The sequence below is a fragment of the Mustela nivalis genome (genome assembly GCF_964662115.1).
Source record: "Mustela nivalis genome assembly, chromosome: 7".
NCBI classification, from domain to species: domain Eukaryota; kingdom Metazoa; phylum Chordata; class Mammalia; order Carnivora; family Mustelidae; genus Mustela; species Mustela nivalis.
In genome coordinates, this window is record NC_139026.1 from 23,305,490 (window position 1) to 23,320,440 (window position 14,951).

Consider the following 14,951-nt stretch of genomic DNA (forward strand, 5'->3'; position numbering starts at 1 on the left):
GAGGATACACATTGGCTGTTAGTCATGTATTTTCAAAATATATATTGACCACTTACTAGTATTAGGCACGATGCTAGGCACTGGAGAGATATAAGTGAAAAAAGCAGACATACTCCTTGCTCTCACAGAGCCTTCATTCTGGAATAAAAATTCACAAAGGCGGGATGTCTGGGTGGCTCAGTCGATTAAGCTGCTGCCTTCGGCTCAGGCCATGATCCCAGAGTGCTGGGATTGAGTCCCACATTGGACTCTTTGCTCGGCGGGGAGCCTGCCTCTCTCTCCACCTCTGCCCGCCACTCTGCCTACTTGTGCACTCTCTCTCTCTGACAAATAAATAAAATCTTAAAAAAAAAATTCACAAAGGCATGCTTGTATTTGGAGGCAATCAAAAGGACAGGAGGGACGGGAGATTTTGGCAATCTTTAAAATGTGGGATTTGAATAAAATCATCCTGCTACTTTTTAATCAAATACCCACTTATAAAGCATTCCTCCTTATTTTTTTCCTAAACTATATTTCACTTTAGAGGTTTTTTTCCCCTTTTTTTCAAGCCCTAGAAAACCTCTTTTCTTATAGTCTAACTAGGGCTCTACTGGTGATTTTGTGACCATCTACACAAGGTAACTAGTGACAGCCATGAAGAAGTATCATTAGCTTCAGAGGCCGGTCCTTACTTCTCTGTCTCAAGGGGAGCGCCTCTCTGAAAACTTCCATGAATAATTCAAGAAGCTATTTCAAAGGCACTAATAACCTCAACAGTTAGAAATAGGTCAGAAAAAGAAGAAGGTGAAGGAAGAGGAGGAGGAAGAAGAGGAGAAAGAGGAGGGTGGGAAAGAAAGAGAAGGAGGAGAAAAGGAAGAAAGAAGGAGGGAGGAGGGAAAGAAAAGCCTACTGTGTCTCTTATTGTTCATGTACTCATTAAAACTGAATACCAGGATGCCTGGGTGGCTCAGCTGGTTGAGCCTCCAACTCTTGATTTCAGCTCAGGTCACGATCTCAGAGTCGTGACATCAAGGCCTGCATAAGCTCAAAACTCAGCAGGGATTCTGCTTGAGGATTCTCTCTCTCACCCTCTCCCTCCTCCCCTCCCCTCCCACACTCCCCCGACAAAACCTCAAATAAATAGGGATGCCTGGGTGGCTCAGTCTGTTAAGTGTCTGCCTTCGGCTCAGGTCATGATCCCAGGGTTCTGAGATGGAGTCCCCGCATCGGGCTCTCTGCTCAGCAGGGAGCCTGTTTCTCCCTCTGTCTGCTGCTCCCCCTGCTTGTGCTTCTGTGCGTGCTCTCTTGCTTCCTCTCTCTCTCTCTCTCTCTCTCTGACAAATAAATAAAATCTTTAAAAAAGTAAATTAATAAAATAAAATTAATTAATTTAAAAAAATGCCAATGACTCCTGAGAGATGGGTACACCAAGGAAGAATCCCAGGGAATACTACAAAATTCGGGCTGCTTTCTACACAATTGGTCACACCAAAACAAAAGCCCAGAGTCAGTAATAAAACACACCTGCCAAAGGTTGAAAATTTGAATTGCAGGTATGAAAACGTGCCTGAAGACTGAAGAGCCCTATCAGAGATAACTTAAATACCAATAAGGTCAAAACTGAAGAATCAGATCCTAGACAGAATGCAAAAATAGCCATAATAAAAGGCATATTCATAGTTATCTCCCCTGTGAAGCTTAACAAGCAGGCAAGTTACTCACCCATACAAAAAATAATCTATAAAGTGAGGTATTCTCACTTTTCCACATCCTATAGAGACTATACCAAATTACATATGCATTATTAAATAGTTAGAGGGAGAATAGAATGCTGTTAAATAATGAGAACACCAAATGTTCGTAGGCACTGGAGCATTACAATATCTGTTCTGAAGAATTAAATGTATCCAACATTACTGCCCAGTGCTGTTATGCCAAAAGAAAATCTGTGATGTTCCAAAGGAGCAATCTGGTGTGGAAACCAGCAAGAGTATACTTGGTCTTTCCAAAGTACTTCAAACATGTCATGATGGCATACCTAAGACCCATCATGGTTATAAACATGTTAATGATCTGAGTTCAGGACACTGGAAAAAAAAAAAATTCACCCTCCTAAAAATTTGCCAAATAAGCCCAAAAGTGTGGGCCAAAATAAGCTCCTAGTCACAGAGGTCCTAGAGTCTTATAAAGAACTCTAAGTGGATGCCAAGATTTTAATGATAATGGCTCAATGTAAAACAATTAGTATGCAGGATCACCTAAAAACTACCCTATCACAGTAAGTCAGAATAATTCCCATGACCACTGACATATAGCGAAATTTTTCTGAGTGCTGTGAGTTTAGAGGAGAGACTAATCTGAAACAGGACAAATGGTGAATAGGTCAAACAGTTTGGTGAGCACTTAGAGCTGAGCCATCAGACAGAGCCTAGGGTTTGAACCAAAGTTCTTCTAGTTACTAGTAACATTTAATTTTCTCATCTGTAATGTAAGCATAATACCTACCCCCTAAAAGTATAAAAATTTTAAAAGCTAATGGTTATAGTATGGTCAATAGAGTGCATGGACCAATTCATTATGACTGCCACTACAATATTTTTTATATTTTATTCATTCAAATACTCCTGCTATAGTCATTGCTCAAACTGACTATAGCTCCACCACCATTGAGAATCAATCCAAATAATCATGGTAACCTGATCCAAGCTACCACCTGCAATCTTGCCTTTCCAAATACAGCTTTAACAAGAAGGCAAAGTACTTTCCTAACGTATTGCACCCACCATCTGTAAGACCTACTGGACACACATGCTAGGAATGATTTTCTTATCCCTTAAGTGGTAGTCATCATATTTGATAATAAGCTTTTTGACACATTTTCTCACATTTGTTGTCCATTCTTTTTAGGATGGAAGGGATGATATAAATCACATTCTGAGTTGTAGATCCCAAACTGAGAGATCTCCAGAGGTTCAATGATATGTTCAAGAAAAGAAGAATATAACCAGGAAGAATCACATTGATTGGAATTCCATTGTTTAATGAACATGAGGGGATAATTTGATTTATCATTGGTGGTAATAGACCCGTTTGTGTTCACCAACTCCCTCAAGTGGGACCTCTACACATCTACCAGCTAGCTCTGAATCTCTTCTATCTTTTTTCTATTTCCCTCAGGGGCCAGGCCACTCTTTCTCATTCCTCCTGAAATCTCCTAACCTAGCAATCTTGACTATAATCTCAACCCTTTGCTTTATTAAGAAAATCTTTAGTACCCAAGAAGAATATCTTTAACTTCTACCCTTACCACCTATGAAATTCCTGTGTTTGGGCCCATTCTTTCCTTCCCTTCTGCCCCAGCCTCTCAACATGGCTCCTCTAGAGGGTAAATTCATGTTCTCCTTTCTGTCTTGGAAACCATCATAGAAATTTGTGTCAAGATGGAGATTCCATCCACTTATGATGAGCAGCAGCTCAGTACTCAACTCAATGAGCACAGTAGCATGAGCAAAAAAATGGACTTGCCCTTGTGTCAAAGCAATGAGATTTGGGGGTTATTTATTACTACTATATAGCATAGCCCACTTTGAACAACATAGCTTCCAAAGTGAGGCCATCCATAAAACTCTCTGACCTCATACACGCCCCTGAATTCAACCACCAGCAATATATTGATGATGAAAGTACAAATCTCTGCTGAATGCCTGACCAGTCTATCCAACCATATACTGACTAGTTCTACTCAGTTATCATCCTGGCACCTCAAACTCAGGACTTCCAAAGCAACTTTCTCTGACCTGTTCCTGCCTTCAGTTTTCCTGTAGAGTCAGGACATCACATCCACCTAGCCAACCAACCCAGAAACCAAGACATTTTGGACTCCCTCCATCTTCATCTAACCAGTACAGAACATAGTCCTGGTGACTTCCTTGACCTTTCTCTTGTATCTGTCTACTCCTGTGTCCTCTTCACCTAGGTCTGAGCCTCATCACATCTCTAATGCACAAGTTAGGGGTAGCTGCTCTTCTGCTTCCATTTGCTGTGCTTTCAATTGGTTCCCCACATTGCTGCCTAAGGTTCTTTCAGCAGCACAAATATGATCATTCAGAGCCCATTTTAAAATCCTTATCACTAGCTTTCTGCAGCCCTCCAGATAGATCTGCTGCTCTTTATCCTGCCTTCTAAAGCCTTCCTGCCAAACTTTCTAACCTCAAATTTGCCTTTTCCTTTTTCCTTTAGCTCCATCAAATTACACACAGTCTCTCCATAGCACTACTGCCTACAGGGCAAAACAGCATGGATAGTCATCATATGACAGATTTTATCACTCTATACCATAGTTTCTAGTTTATCAGTGTCTTTCAATGTGTTGTAAATTCCAGGATAACAAATCTTTAATCTCAATAAATATTCTCTTTGTAGTCACAGTACCCAGTATGGCACTTAACACAGAGTACACATGCAGTAAATGCTTGCCAGATGACTGAATGGCCGCCTACCTGTCTCAGTAAAGGAATAGATGATTACATACTTACACACACAGATACATAAAATCTGTAGATAAATAAATGAAAGAATCCTAACATGACAAAGGGAAGATTTGCATTTCTTTCTTATACCAGAAACAGAGGCACATGACAAACACAATTGAGAGAAAGCATTATTCTCCATTTCCATCTTATTCTGTTGCTTTAATCCTATAAGCTGTACTGCCAAACTATTCCAAGAGGACTTCTCTGAAAGCAACGGAGCCATGACATCTCAGTGCCTTCTGCACTCTAATGAGAAGACCTACAACTTAACCATAAAAGAGCCAATAAGAGGACAATCTACACTGGGAATGAGAATTATTCTGAGAGTCAAGACAGAACTTCAAAGAGAATAGCAACAGATCTATTTGAAGAGCTCCCAAGTGAAATAAAAATGAGGAAATGCAGAAAACAGTCTTTTTCCATGGCTATTTTTCAAATAATTTTCCTTTCTTTTTCTTTCCCTTCTTTAATTTATAGATTAAACTAATAAACATGGGTTTTAATTCCCCATGTGTGACATTTATAGCAATGTAAGATGGTAAATATCAAATGGGTTTTTTTCAGTCCAATAAGCCTGCAAAAGAGATTTTGCAAACATTTTAATTATGGAAGAGCTGACATGCAGAACACAACAGCAAACTTTGCTTTAAAAAAAAACTTCAAAGACACAAAGAAATGGAAAAATGTTCCATGCTCCTGGATTGGAAGAATAAATATTGTGAAAATGTCTATGCTACCTAAAGCAATCTACACATTTAATGCAATTCCTATCAAAGTACCATCCATCTTTTTCAAAGAAATGGAACAAATAATGCTAAAATTTATATGGAACCAGAAAAAACCTCGAATAGCCAAAGGGATATTGAAAAAGAAAGCCAACGTTGGTGGCATCACAATTCCGGACTTCAAGCTCTATTACAAAGCTGTCATCATCAAGACAGCATGGTACTGGCACAAAAACAGACACATAGATCAATGGAACAGAAAAGAGAGCCCAGAAATAGACCCTCAACTCTACAGTCAACTAATCTTTGACAAAGCAGGAAAGAATGTCCAATGGGAAAAAGACAGCCTCTTCAATAAATGGTGCTGGGAAAATTGGACAGCCACATGCAGAAAAATGAAATTGGACCATTTCCTTACACCACACACAAAAATAGACTCAAAATGGATGAAGGACCTCAATGTGCGAAAGGAATCCATCAAAATCCTTGAGGAGAACACAGGCAGCAACCTCTTTGACCTCTGCCGCAGCAACATCTTCCTAGGAACAACGCTAAAGGCAAGGGAAGCAAGGGAAAAAATGAACTATTGGGATTTCATCAAGATCAAAAGCTTTTGCACAGCAAAGGAAACAGTTAACAAAATCAAAAGACAACTGACAGAATGGGAGAAGATATTTGCAAACGACATATCAGATAAAGGACTAGTGTCCAGAATCTATAAAGAACTTAGCAAACTCAACACCCAAAGAACAAATAATCCAATCAAGAAATGGGCAGAGGACATGAACAGACATTTCTGCAAAGAAGACATCCAGATGGCCAAAAGACACATGAAAAAGTGCTCCATATCACTCGGCATCAGGGAAATACAAATCAAAACCACAATGAGATATCACCTCACACCAGTCAGAATGGCTAAAATCAACAAGTCAGGAAATGACAGATGCTGGCGAGGATGCGGAGAAAGGGGAACCCTCCTACACTGTTGGTGGGAATGGAAGCTGGTGCAGCCACTCTGGAAAACAGCATGGAGGTTCCTCAAAATGTTGAAAATAGAACTGCCCTATGACCCAGCAATTGCACTATTGGGTATTTACCCTAAAGATACAAACGTAGTGATCCAAAGGGGCACGTGCACTCGAATGTTTATAGCAGCAATGTCCACAATAGCCAAACTATGGAAAGAACCTAGATGTCCATCAACAGATGAATGGATCAAGAAGATGTGGTATATATACACAATGGAATACTATGCAGCCATCAAAAGAAATGAAATCTTGCCATTTGCGACAACGTGGATGGAACTAGAGCGTATCATGCTTAGCGAAGTAAGTCAAGCAGAGAAAGACAACTATCATATGATCTCCCTGATATGAGGAAGTGGTGATGCAACATGGGGGCTTAAGTGGGTAGGAGAAGAATCAATGAAACAAGATGGGATTGGGAGGGAGACAAACCATAAGTGACTCTTAATCTCACAAAACAAACTGAGGGTTGCTGGGGGGAGGGGGTTTGGGAGAAGGGGGTGGGATTATGGACACTGGGGAGGGTATGTGCTTAGGTGAGTGCTGTGAAGTGTGTAAACCTGGTGATTCACAGACCTGTACCCCTGGGGATAAAAATATATGTTTATAAAAAATAAAAAATTAATAAAAAAAATCAAACAACAACAACAAAAATTATCTGATAAAATCCAGAAGTCAAATTTTTTGAAATTCTTTTGAAAATTAAAAAAAAAAAATTACCAGTGTTTTTATGTTCCCACAACCCAGAATGGACTACTGTTGACATTTTAGTATTTGCTTACAACTATGTTATAAAATAAAATTTGAAATTTATTCAACAAAGAAAAAAAAAAAAACTTCAAGCTGAAATGGTTCCAACCTGAACCGATAAACTTTTTTAGGCTATCTGTGCCGTTTTCTGTATCTGTTACTTCACTGGTGGAAGGATTAATCTTGAGCTGCTTCCCAATGAAATTTCGGCAGGTTATCTGAAAAAGGAAAAAGAAAACAAATACCATTTGGTCATGCATTTATGGCTAGAAATTTGGCTTACGAAAAATGTTTATCTTATTTTTCACTTGTCAAAAAGAAGAAATACAAAAGGATGCTACAAATGAAAGCTAGCAGAGTAGCACTCAATCATGACAACTTTCAGCAAAAAAAAAGCAGCCACATAACTTTTTATATCTCTTTTGTTCAGCACAGCTGGAGAAGCATTAGGCAAATTATGTAGAGCAATTAGAATATGATTTTCTGATATTCTATAAATCCACTCGTCTAAATATATCTTCTATTATGCAAGTTGAAACATATCTAAAATATAGGCTGCTTTTCCAGTGGCTGATTTTTCCACCCTACTCATAATAAATGCTATTTAAAGTTCCCTGGGTGAAGTTTTTCAGAACTAATGTCCTCTATAGTATTTTATTTTTTATTTTCTTCTAAGATTTTATTTATTTATTTAACTGACAGAGATCACAAGTAGGCAGAGAGAGAGGCGGAAGCAGGCCCCCCGCCAAGCACAGAGCCTGATGTGGGGCTCAATCCCAGGACCCTGGGACCATGACCTGAGCCGAAGGCAGAGACTTTAACCCACTGAGCCACCCAGGCACCCCATCCTCTGTAGTATTTTAAAACTTTGTTTTCTAACAGACACTTAAGTCCTAAGATTACAAAATATCTGAAATCTGAAAAGTTTTAGAGAAAAGGAAATTCTTTTAAAAGCTCCAACTGGGACACCTGGATGGCTCAGGCAGGCATCCAACTCTTGATTTTGGCATGGGTCATGATCTCAGGGTTGTGAGATCAAGCCCTGCATCAGGCTCCATGCTGAGCATGAGCCTGTTTGGGGCTCTCCCTCTTTCTTCCTCTGCCCCTCCCCTGCTAGTGGATGCACCTGCTCTCTCCCTCTCTAAAAAAAAAAAGTCCAATAACTTCTGTTTCTCCATTCCTATTCCTTGAACTAACCTATTTCTCAAAATACAGATCCCTTTGAATCTGTCTGAGATTCAAAGTCCCTTGTAGGTACTTGTACAATGAGATGTAAACAGTCTAATAAAATGCAAATTCCTTCCCATAGCCTAATAAGGCCCTATTTGACTTACTCCTTTCCACCTCCCAGCTTCATTAAATAAATCTTAATTGAATACTTATTATGTGTCAGTCACTACTCAAAGCTCAAGGATAATACAATGAACAAAGCAAACAAAAGTTCCTTTTCTTATGGAACTTATTCTAGAGGAAGTAGAAATATAATGAAGAAAATAGAGAAGTGCATTATAGAGTATATTAAAGAGTTATAAATGCTATAGAGAGAAATAGAGCAAATAGGTACATAATTTTATATAGGATAGTGAGAATATTTTTCACACAGAAAGCGACATTTAGCAAAGACTAGAAAAAAGTGAGAAAAAAAATCAGTGTGGATATTTGGGAGAGGAGCGTCCCAAGCAGGGGAGCAGCAAAAGCAGGAAGTCTTAAAGAACAGAGAAGCTGAAACCTGTGGGGAAATACAGATGAGTCACTGAGGATCACAGGGAAATGTGTGGGGCATTAAGGCCATGACAAGGATGTTCACCTTATCTCTGAATCAGATGGGAAGTTGTAGGATTTAAAGAGGAGGAAGAACATGATCTTGGGTTTTTAAAGGGTCATTCTACTTGCTACATTGAGAGTAGACTATAGGCTAAAGGCAGGGATTCAGGGAAGTTAGAAGCAAGAAAGCTAATTAGGAAGTCATTGCATGAATCCAAGCAAATATAACAGGGGCTTGGATCAGAGGAGGAGTGGTAAAGGTAGTGATAAGTGGTCTGAATACATTTTGAAGGTAGATGATTTGATAACCAATTTGTAATGGAGTAATGAAAGCAAGGGATGTCTCCAAGGTATCTGGCCTGAGCAACTAGGAGAACAGTGTTGTCATCAACTGAAGTGGGGAAGACTTGTCAGGTTTGTTTGAAATATACTAAATTTCAGAAGTGTATTAGACGTCTAAGAGATTATGTAGATTAGGCAGCATGACAGTTTTTTGATGGGTCAACTTGCTTAGGCTAAACTATGAGGACAAAAGGAAAGGAAGTATCCATTTTGTAGCGTGCACACACTTCATCCCAGCTATTCAAACACTAATCTAGCTGCTACTATGAAGGAATTTTGCAGATACTAATTAAAGTCCCTAATAAATTTCCTTTAAACTAAAGAGGTTATCTTCAGTGGGCCTGACCTAAGCAGGTGAGTCCTTGATGTGCTAGAGGTCTCCAGACTCCAAACAGCATCCTGGTCTACTCATTGGATCAGCCTTCACTGACTGCCTAAGGATAACAGCTTCTGGCCACACCTGTAAGTTTCCTTCCTTCTGGGGATCCTGACTGATGACCTTACAATTTTAGACTTCTCTGGACAGACCCCACAGTCACATAAGCCAGTTCCTTGTCATAAATCTTGATAGATACATGACAGATAGAAAAATAGATAGACAGATAGATAATAGATCCTACCGGCTCTGTTTCTCTGATTGAACCCTGACTGATACAGGGAATTACATGTCCACACAGAATTAAGAAGAAAGTTCTAGACTGGAGCTATAATTTCAAAAGTCATTATCATAAAGACAGTACTTAGAGCCACAGACTGAATGAGCTCACCAAGGGAGAGGATGCAGATAAAGAAGACAGGAGGACCAAGAACAAAGTCCTGGGACACACTAACATTAAGAACTTGGGAAGAAGAGGAAATAGAAAAACACCCCTGTTTTTACCCTTGGCCATGTCTGTGACATTCCAGCCACTCAGACCTTCTTCTTGTCCCACCCCAGGGCCTTTGCTCTTACTCTTCTCTTGGGCTCAATGGCTCTCTCTTATGTATGGCTGGCCATTTTTCATCAAAGGTTACAGTTTCCAAGAGACATTCCAGATTTCTACCTCCCACTCCACCTATCTCTAACCCACGGACCCATTTTATTCTCTTCGATGACTCTAATGATCATGAATCTCTTTATGTATCTGTTTACATGTTTATTATCTGGCCCTACGTCTACTCCTCTAAAATTAAACTCTATGAAGCAAGAACTCAGACTGTGCTCTCATGTTAGAATAAGTGGGACTAGATTTCAGTCCTCACGTACACTGGGGGCCTGGGCCAGGATGAAAACTGTATAACTATATGCCATGGCTCTGGTAGTAGATAGTTGATACACAGAGCACCTAGGTGGCTCAGTGGGTTAAGCCTCTGCCTTTGGCTCGGGTCATGATCTCAGGGTCCTGGGATTGAGCCCTACATCGGGCTCTCTGCTCCGAAGGGAGCCTGCTTCCCCCACCACCTATGCCTGCCTATCTCTGCCTACTTGTGATCTCTCTCTCTCTCTCTGTCCAATAAATAAATTAATTAATTTTAAAAAAAGATAGTCTATACACATTTATTAAAGTAATAAATAAAAGAAAGAATTTACTTCCCTTTCCTCCATCTAACTCAAAGCTGTATGATGACTTTCATGGTCCTTACAGACTTTCACTTTTAAGGGAAAATATTAAAAATTGTATCATATGATTATGTTGGCATAAATACAATTATAGTAATAGTAAAAATTAAAACATTTTCTTTGACCTATGTTACTTTTTTTCTTCACACTAAAAAAAAATTAAAACACATTTAGTGGGCCTCTAAAATTTCTGTGGTTCTAGACAATGTCCTCACTGTGCCTAATGAATATATCAGCTCTGGCCTGAATGTAAGTTTCTTATGCACAAGGACTTAATTTTTGTTTACCCTGTACCTGGAAAATATTGGCACATAGCAAGCTTTCAATAACATTTGTTGATTTGAATGATAAATGTCTAAGTAAAAATAATATTTATCTGAATCCTAAATCTTTGTATTGCATATGTGCACTTATCAGAAATCACAACTGTAAGAATAATAGAGCCAAATTCACCTTCTCATTGTATTCAGCCTCATATCTTGCACAAGCCTGTTGGGTAACATCTGGGCCATTGAACTTGGATATTCTTAGAAGAAGCTGACGCTGTGCATACACTAGGAGTGGTGTCACTTGCTCTGTGTATCTCTCACTAGAGAGGGGTAGAAATACATTAAAAAGAATACATTAGTTAAAATGCATTTTTTTAAATGAAAGCTTGCCACTTTTGATTTCCCTTACAGCAATACTTACTGTGAAATTATATTGAATTGGATAGCAAGTGATACCAGTGTTTCCCATTTTTCCACTTGATATAAAAGTTCCAGAGATTTCAATACAAAATTATGGATCCATTTTAAATCAACCACATTTACATCATCCAGAAGATGTTCAAAATCAAGGCTAGAACCACCGTTATCATTTTTAATATTTCCATAGCAGCTTGGAACACTGAACTCCCCTTTTTCTTCAACAACCTGCAAGTAGTACATGGAAAAAAAAATGTGTGTATTTTCAGATATCATTATAAATTCTTTGAAAACTGAATGTGATAGAAAAATATAACAGGAAAAGAACTTAAAAATTAAAAAATTTAAATGTTTTTATCATGCAAATCAACACTGCTAATCAACAGAATTTTCTATGGTGATAGAAATGTCCTACGCCTTTGTTGTTTAATATAGTAGCCACCAAGCATGTGTGGATACTGGAGCTATCAAAATATGACTGTTGCAACTGGATTTTTAATTTCATTTAATTTTAATTAATTTAAGCTTAACTTTAAATAGCTACATATAGCTAGTCATTACCATATTAGACAACACAGACTGAGGGCCATACTTCCTGGTCCTCAGTCATCACATATCTAAGTAAGGATATTAAATGAATAAGATAAAGTTTTGAAACAGGTTTTAGTATATACAAACTATTGAGTTTCCATAATGCATGAGTTACGTTTACCAGTTTGTGGCATAATATGTCCAATTCCCTGATGCAAAGGTCAAACATATGGAGAAGGAAATCTTCTAGAAAACCCTGTTTCTGCCTAACTTAGAGGTACTATGTAACTAATCTATTCATTTCTGAGTCCCTTACGCATTTATGTATATCCTTAGAAATTCTTGAGGCAAACAAAAGCCCTTAGATCCACCTATAAGCCAGGTTACAGTCCAACAAATAGTTGGGTAACTCAAGACCAGCCCCTCTTAAGCTGATGTTACTATTACGTATAACCCATACAAAAGGAAGGTATGGTACCAACAGAAGTAGAGGACAAACATCTCTAACAAGATTCATGGTCCTTGAGGTTGGAAGAGACTTAGGAAGTCATCTGGCTGTGGAATGTAATATGAATGCCTCAAGCCAGTCTTGTGTGTGAATAACAGGTGTGCCATATCTGACCTATGTGAATCTGCCTTCTTAGCACAGTCACTGGCACATGGGACATACTCAGTAAAGGATAGTTTCCATTTTATTGATATTATGAGCTCCATCCGTCTACCCACTGATTCTACAGTAATTCTTCCAGCAGCACAAAGCTGTATAAGGGGTTATCTCCATTTCCTTGACCTCAGGGTTCCAAGTAGAGGCACTCTTGGCCTTTACTCAATCCTCTTGGTGAGTATAAAGAAATCAAGTCTGTCCCACTCAACTTTTCCCAGGTGATGGCTTTGTCAGAGCCTGCTGGCCTATAGGATGACATATTCTTTCTTCAGACATGGGTAAATTTCCTGGGTCCAACCGAAATAACTTTCCTGGGCCATTCCTGAAGAAGAGGGATATCCGCTCTCAGTTAGTTATGTATGCCTACATGGTTAAGTTTACTTCTGGGATGAAGGATCGGGAGGCCCTCTGTGGTTACTATATCTTCCACTATAGCTTTCATGTGTAATTTAAAAAAAACCTTTTATTAAAGAAAATGTCTAACACTTATAAAAGCAGAGAAAATAATATACTGAGGCCCTATCTACCCACAAGCAGGCTCAACCAATTATCAACTTTTGAGACCTACTTGGTTTCCTCTGTATATATAATCCCACCTAAAAAAGAAATTAGCAAAAAATGCTTCAAAACATTATTGAATGGTGTTCACATTTCCTTTGTATCTGATAAATTTTTGAGTGCATTAGTTTGAAATGGGATCAAATAAAGTCCAAACATTGCAATTATTTATGTCTCTTAAGTCTTTTTTAATATACAGGTTTCTTTTTTTACTTCAATTTTTTGTTGAAGAAACCAGGTTGTTTGTCTTGTAGAGTTTCCATAGTCAGAATTCCTAGTGATGCATCATTTCATTTTAAATATTTCTCTGTCCCCTGGATCTTCTGTAAGTTGTTGGTTAGATTTAAATGCTTACTCCGCTCCCAGTTTATTTTTTTCCAACAGGTATACTTCACTGGTGCTGTTCATCCCCCCCATGAATTCATAAAGAATTGCAAAATCCTCATATTCTAATTTCAACATTCTTTCTTTACTTACTTCCTGAAAATTCTATAAAGAAAATTTTCTCTTCTTTGACTGTAACTATTTGGCTATCCTCAAGTATAGTTCACATAGAAATGGAAATGGTTGGATTATTTGTTCTTTGGGTGTTGAGTTTGCTAAGTTCTTTATAGATTCTGGACACTAGTCCTTTATCTGATATGTCGTTTGCAAATATCAGTTGTCTTTTGATTTTGTTAACTGTTTCCTTTGCTGTGCAAAAGCTTTTGATCTTGATGAAATCCCAATAGTTCATTTTTGCCCTTGCTTCCCTTGCCTTTGGCGTTGTTCCTAGGAAGATGTTGCTGCGGCTGAGGTCGAAGAGGTTGCTGCCTGTGGTCTCCTCAAGGATTTTGATGGATTCCTTTCTCACATTGAGGTCCTTCATCCATTTTGAGTCTATTTTTGTGTGTGGTGTAAGGAAATGGTCCAATTTCATTTTTCTGCATGTGGCTGTCCAATTTTCCCAGCACCATTTATTGAAGAGGCTGTCTTTTTTCCATTGGACATTCTTTCCTGCTTTGTCAAAGATTAGTTGACCATAGAGTTGAGGGTCTATTTCTGGGCTCTCTATTCTGTTCCATTGATCTATGGGTCTGTTTTTGTGCCAGTACCATGCTGTCTTGATGATGACAGCTTTGTAATAGAGCTTGAAGTCCGGAATTGTGATGCCACCAACGTTGGCTTTCTTTTTCAATATCCCTTTGGCTATTCGAGGTTTTTTCTGGTTCCATATAAATTTTAGCATTATTTGTTCCATTTCTTTGAAAAAGATGGATGGTACTTTGATAGGAATTGCATTAAATGTGTAGATTGCTTTAGGTAGCATAGACATTTTCACAATATTTATTCTTCCAATCCAGGAGCATGGAACATTTTTCCATTTCTTTGTGTCTTCCTCAATTTCTTTCATGAGTACTTTATAGTTTTCTGAGTATAGATACTGTGTCTCTTTGGTTAGGTTTATACCTAGGTATCTTATGGTTTTGGGTGCAATTGTAAATGGGATTGACTCCTTAATTTCCGTTTCTTCTGTCTTGCTGTTGGTGTAGAGAAATGCAACTGATTTCTGTGCATTGATTTTATATCCTGACACTTTACTGAATTCCTGTATAAGTTCTAGCAGTTTTGGAGTGGAGTCTTTTGGGTTTTCCACATATAGTATCATATCATCTGCGAAGAGTGATAATTTGACTTCTTCTTTGCCAATTTGGATGCCTTTAATTTCCTTTTGTTGTCTGATTGCTGAGGCTAGGACCTCTAGTACTATGTTGAATAGCAGTGGTGATAATGAACAGACATTTCTGCAAAG

General features: G+C 38.5%; 1 protein-coding gene across 6 annotated transcripts in view; it reads right to left on the minus strand.

Annotated features, from left to right (window-relative positions):
- Nucleotides 1-14,951, minus strand: part of CFAP54 (cilia and flagella associated protein 54) — a 311,472-nt gene that overhangs the window by 130,973 nt on the left and 165,548 nt on the right. For all 6 annotated transcript variants that reach the window (XM_082739254.1, XM_082739253.1, XM_082739250.1 and 3 more), the window contains 3 exons: nucleotides 11,411-11,634; nucleotides 11,174-11,309; nucleotides 7,124-7,232 (listed from right to left, as the gene is read on the minus strand). In XM_082739254.1, coding sequence (XP_082595380.1) covers nucleotides 7,124-7,232; nucleotides 11,174-11,309; nucleotides 11,411-11,634 — 469 coding nt within the window. The remainder of the gene's footprint in view (nucleotides 1-7,123; nucleotides 7,233-11,173; nucleotides 11,310-11,410; nucleotides 11,635-14,951) is intronic.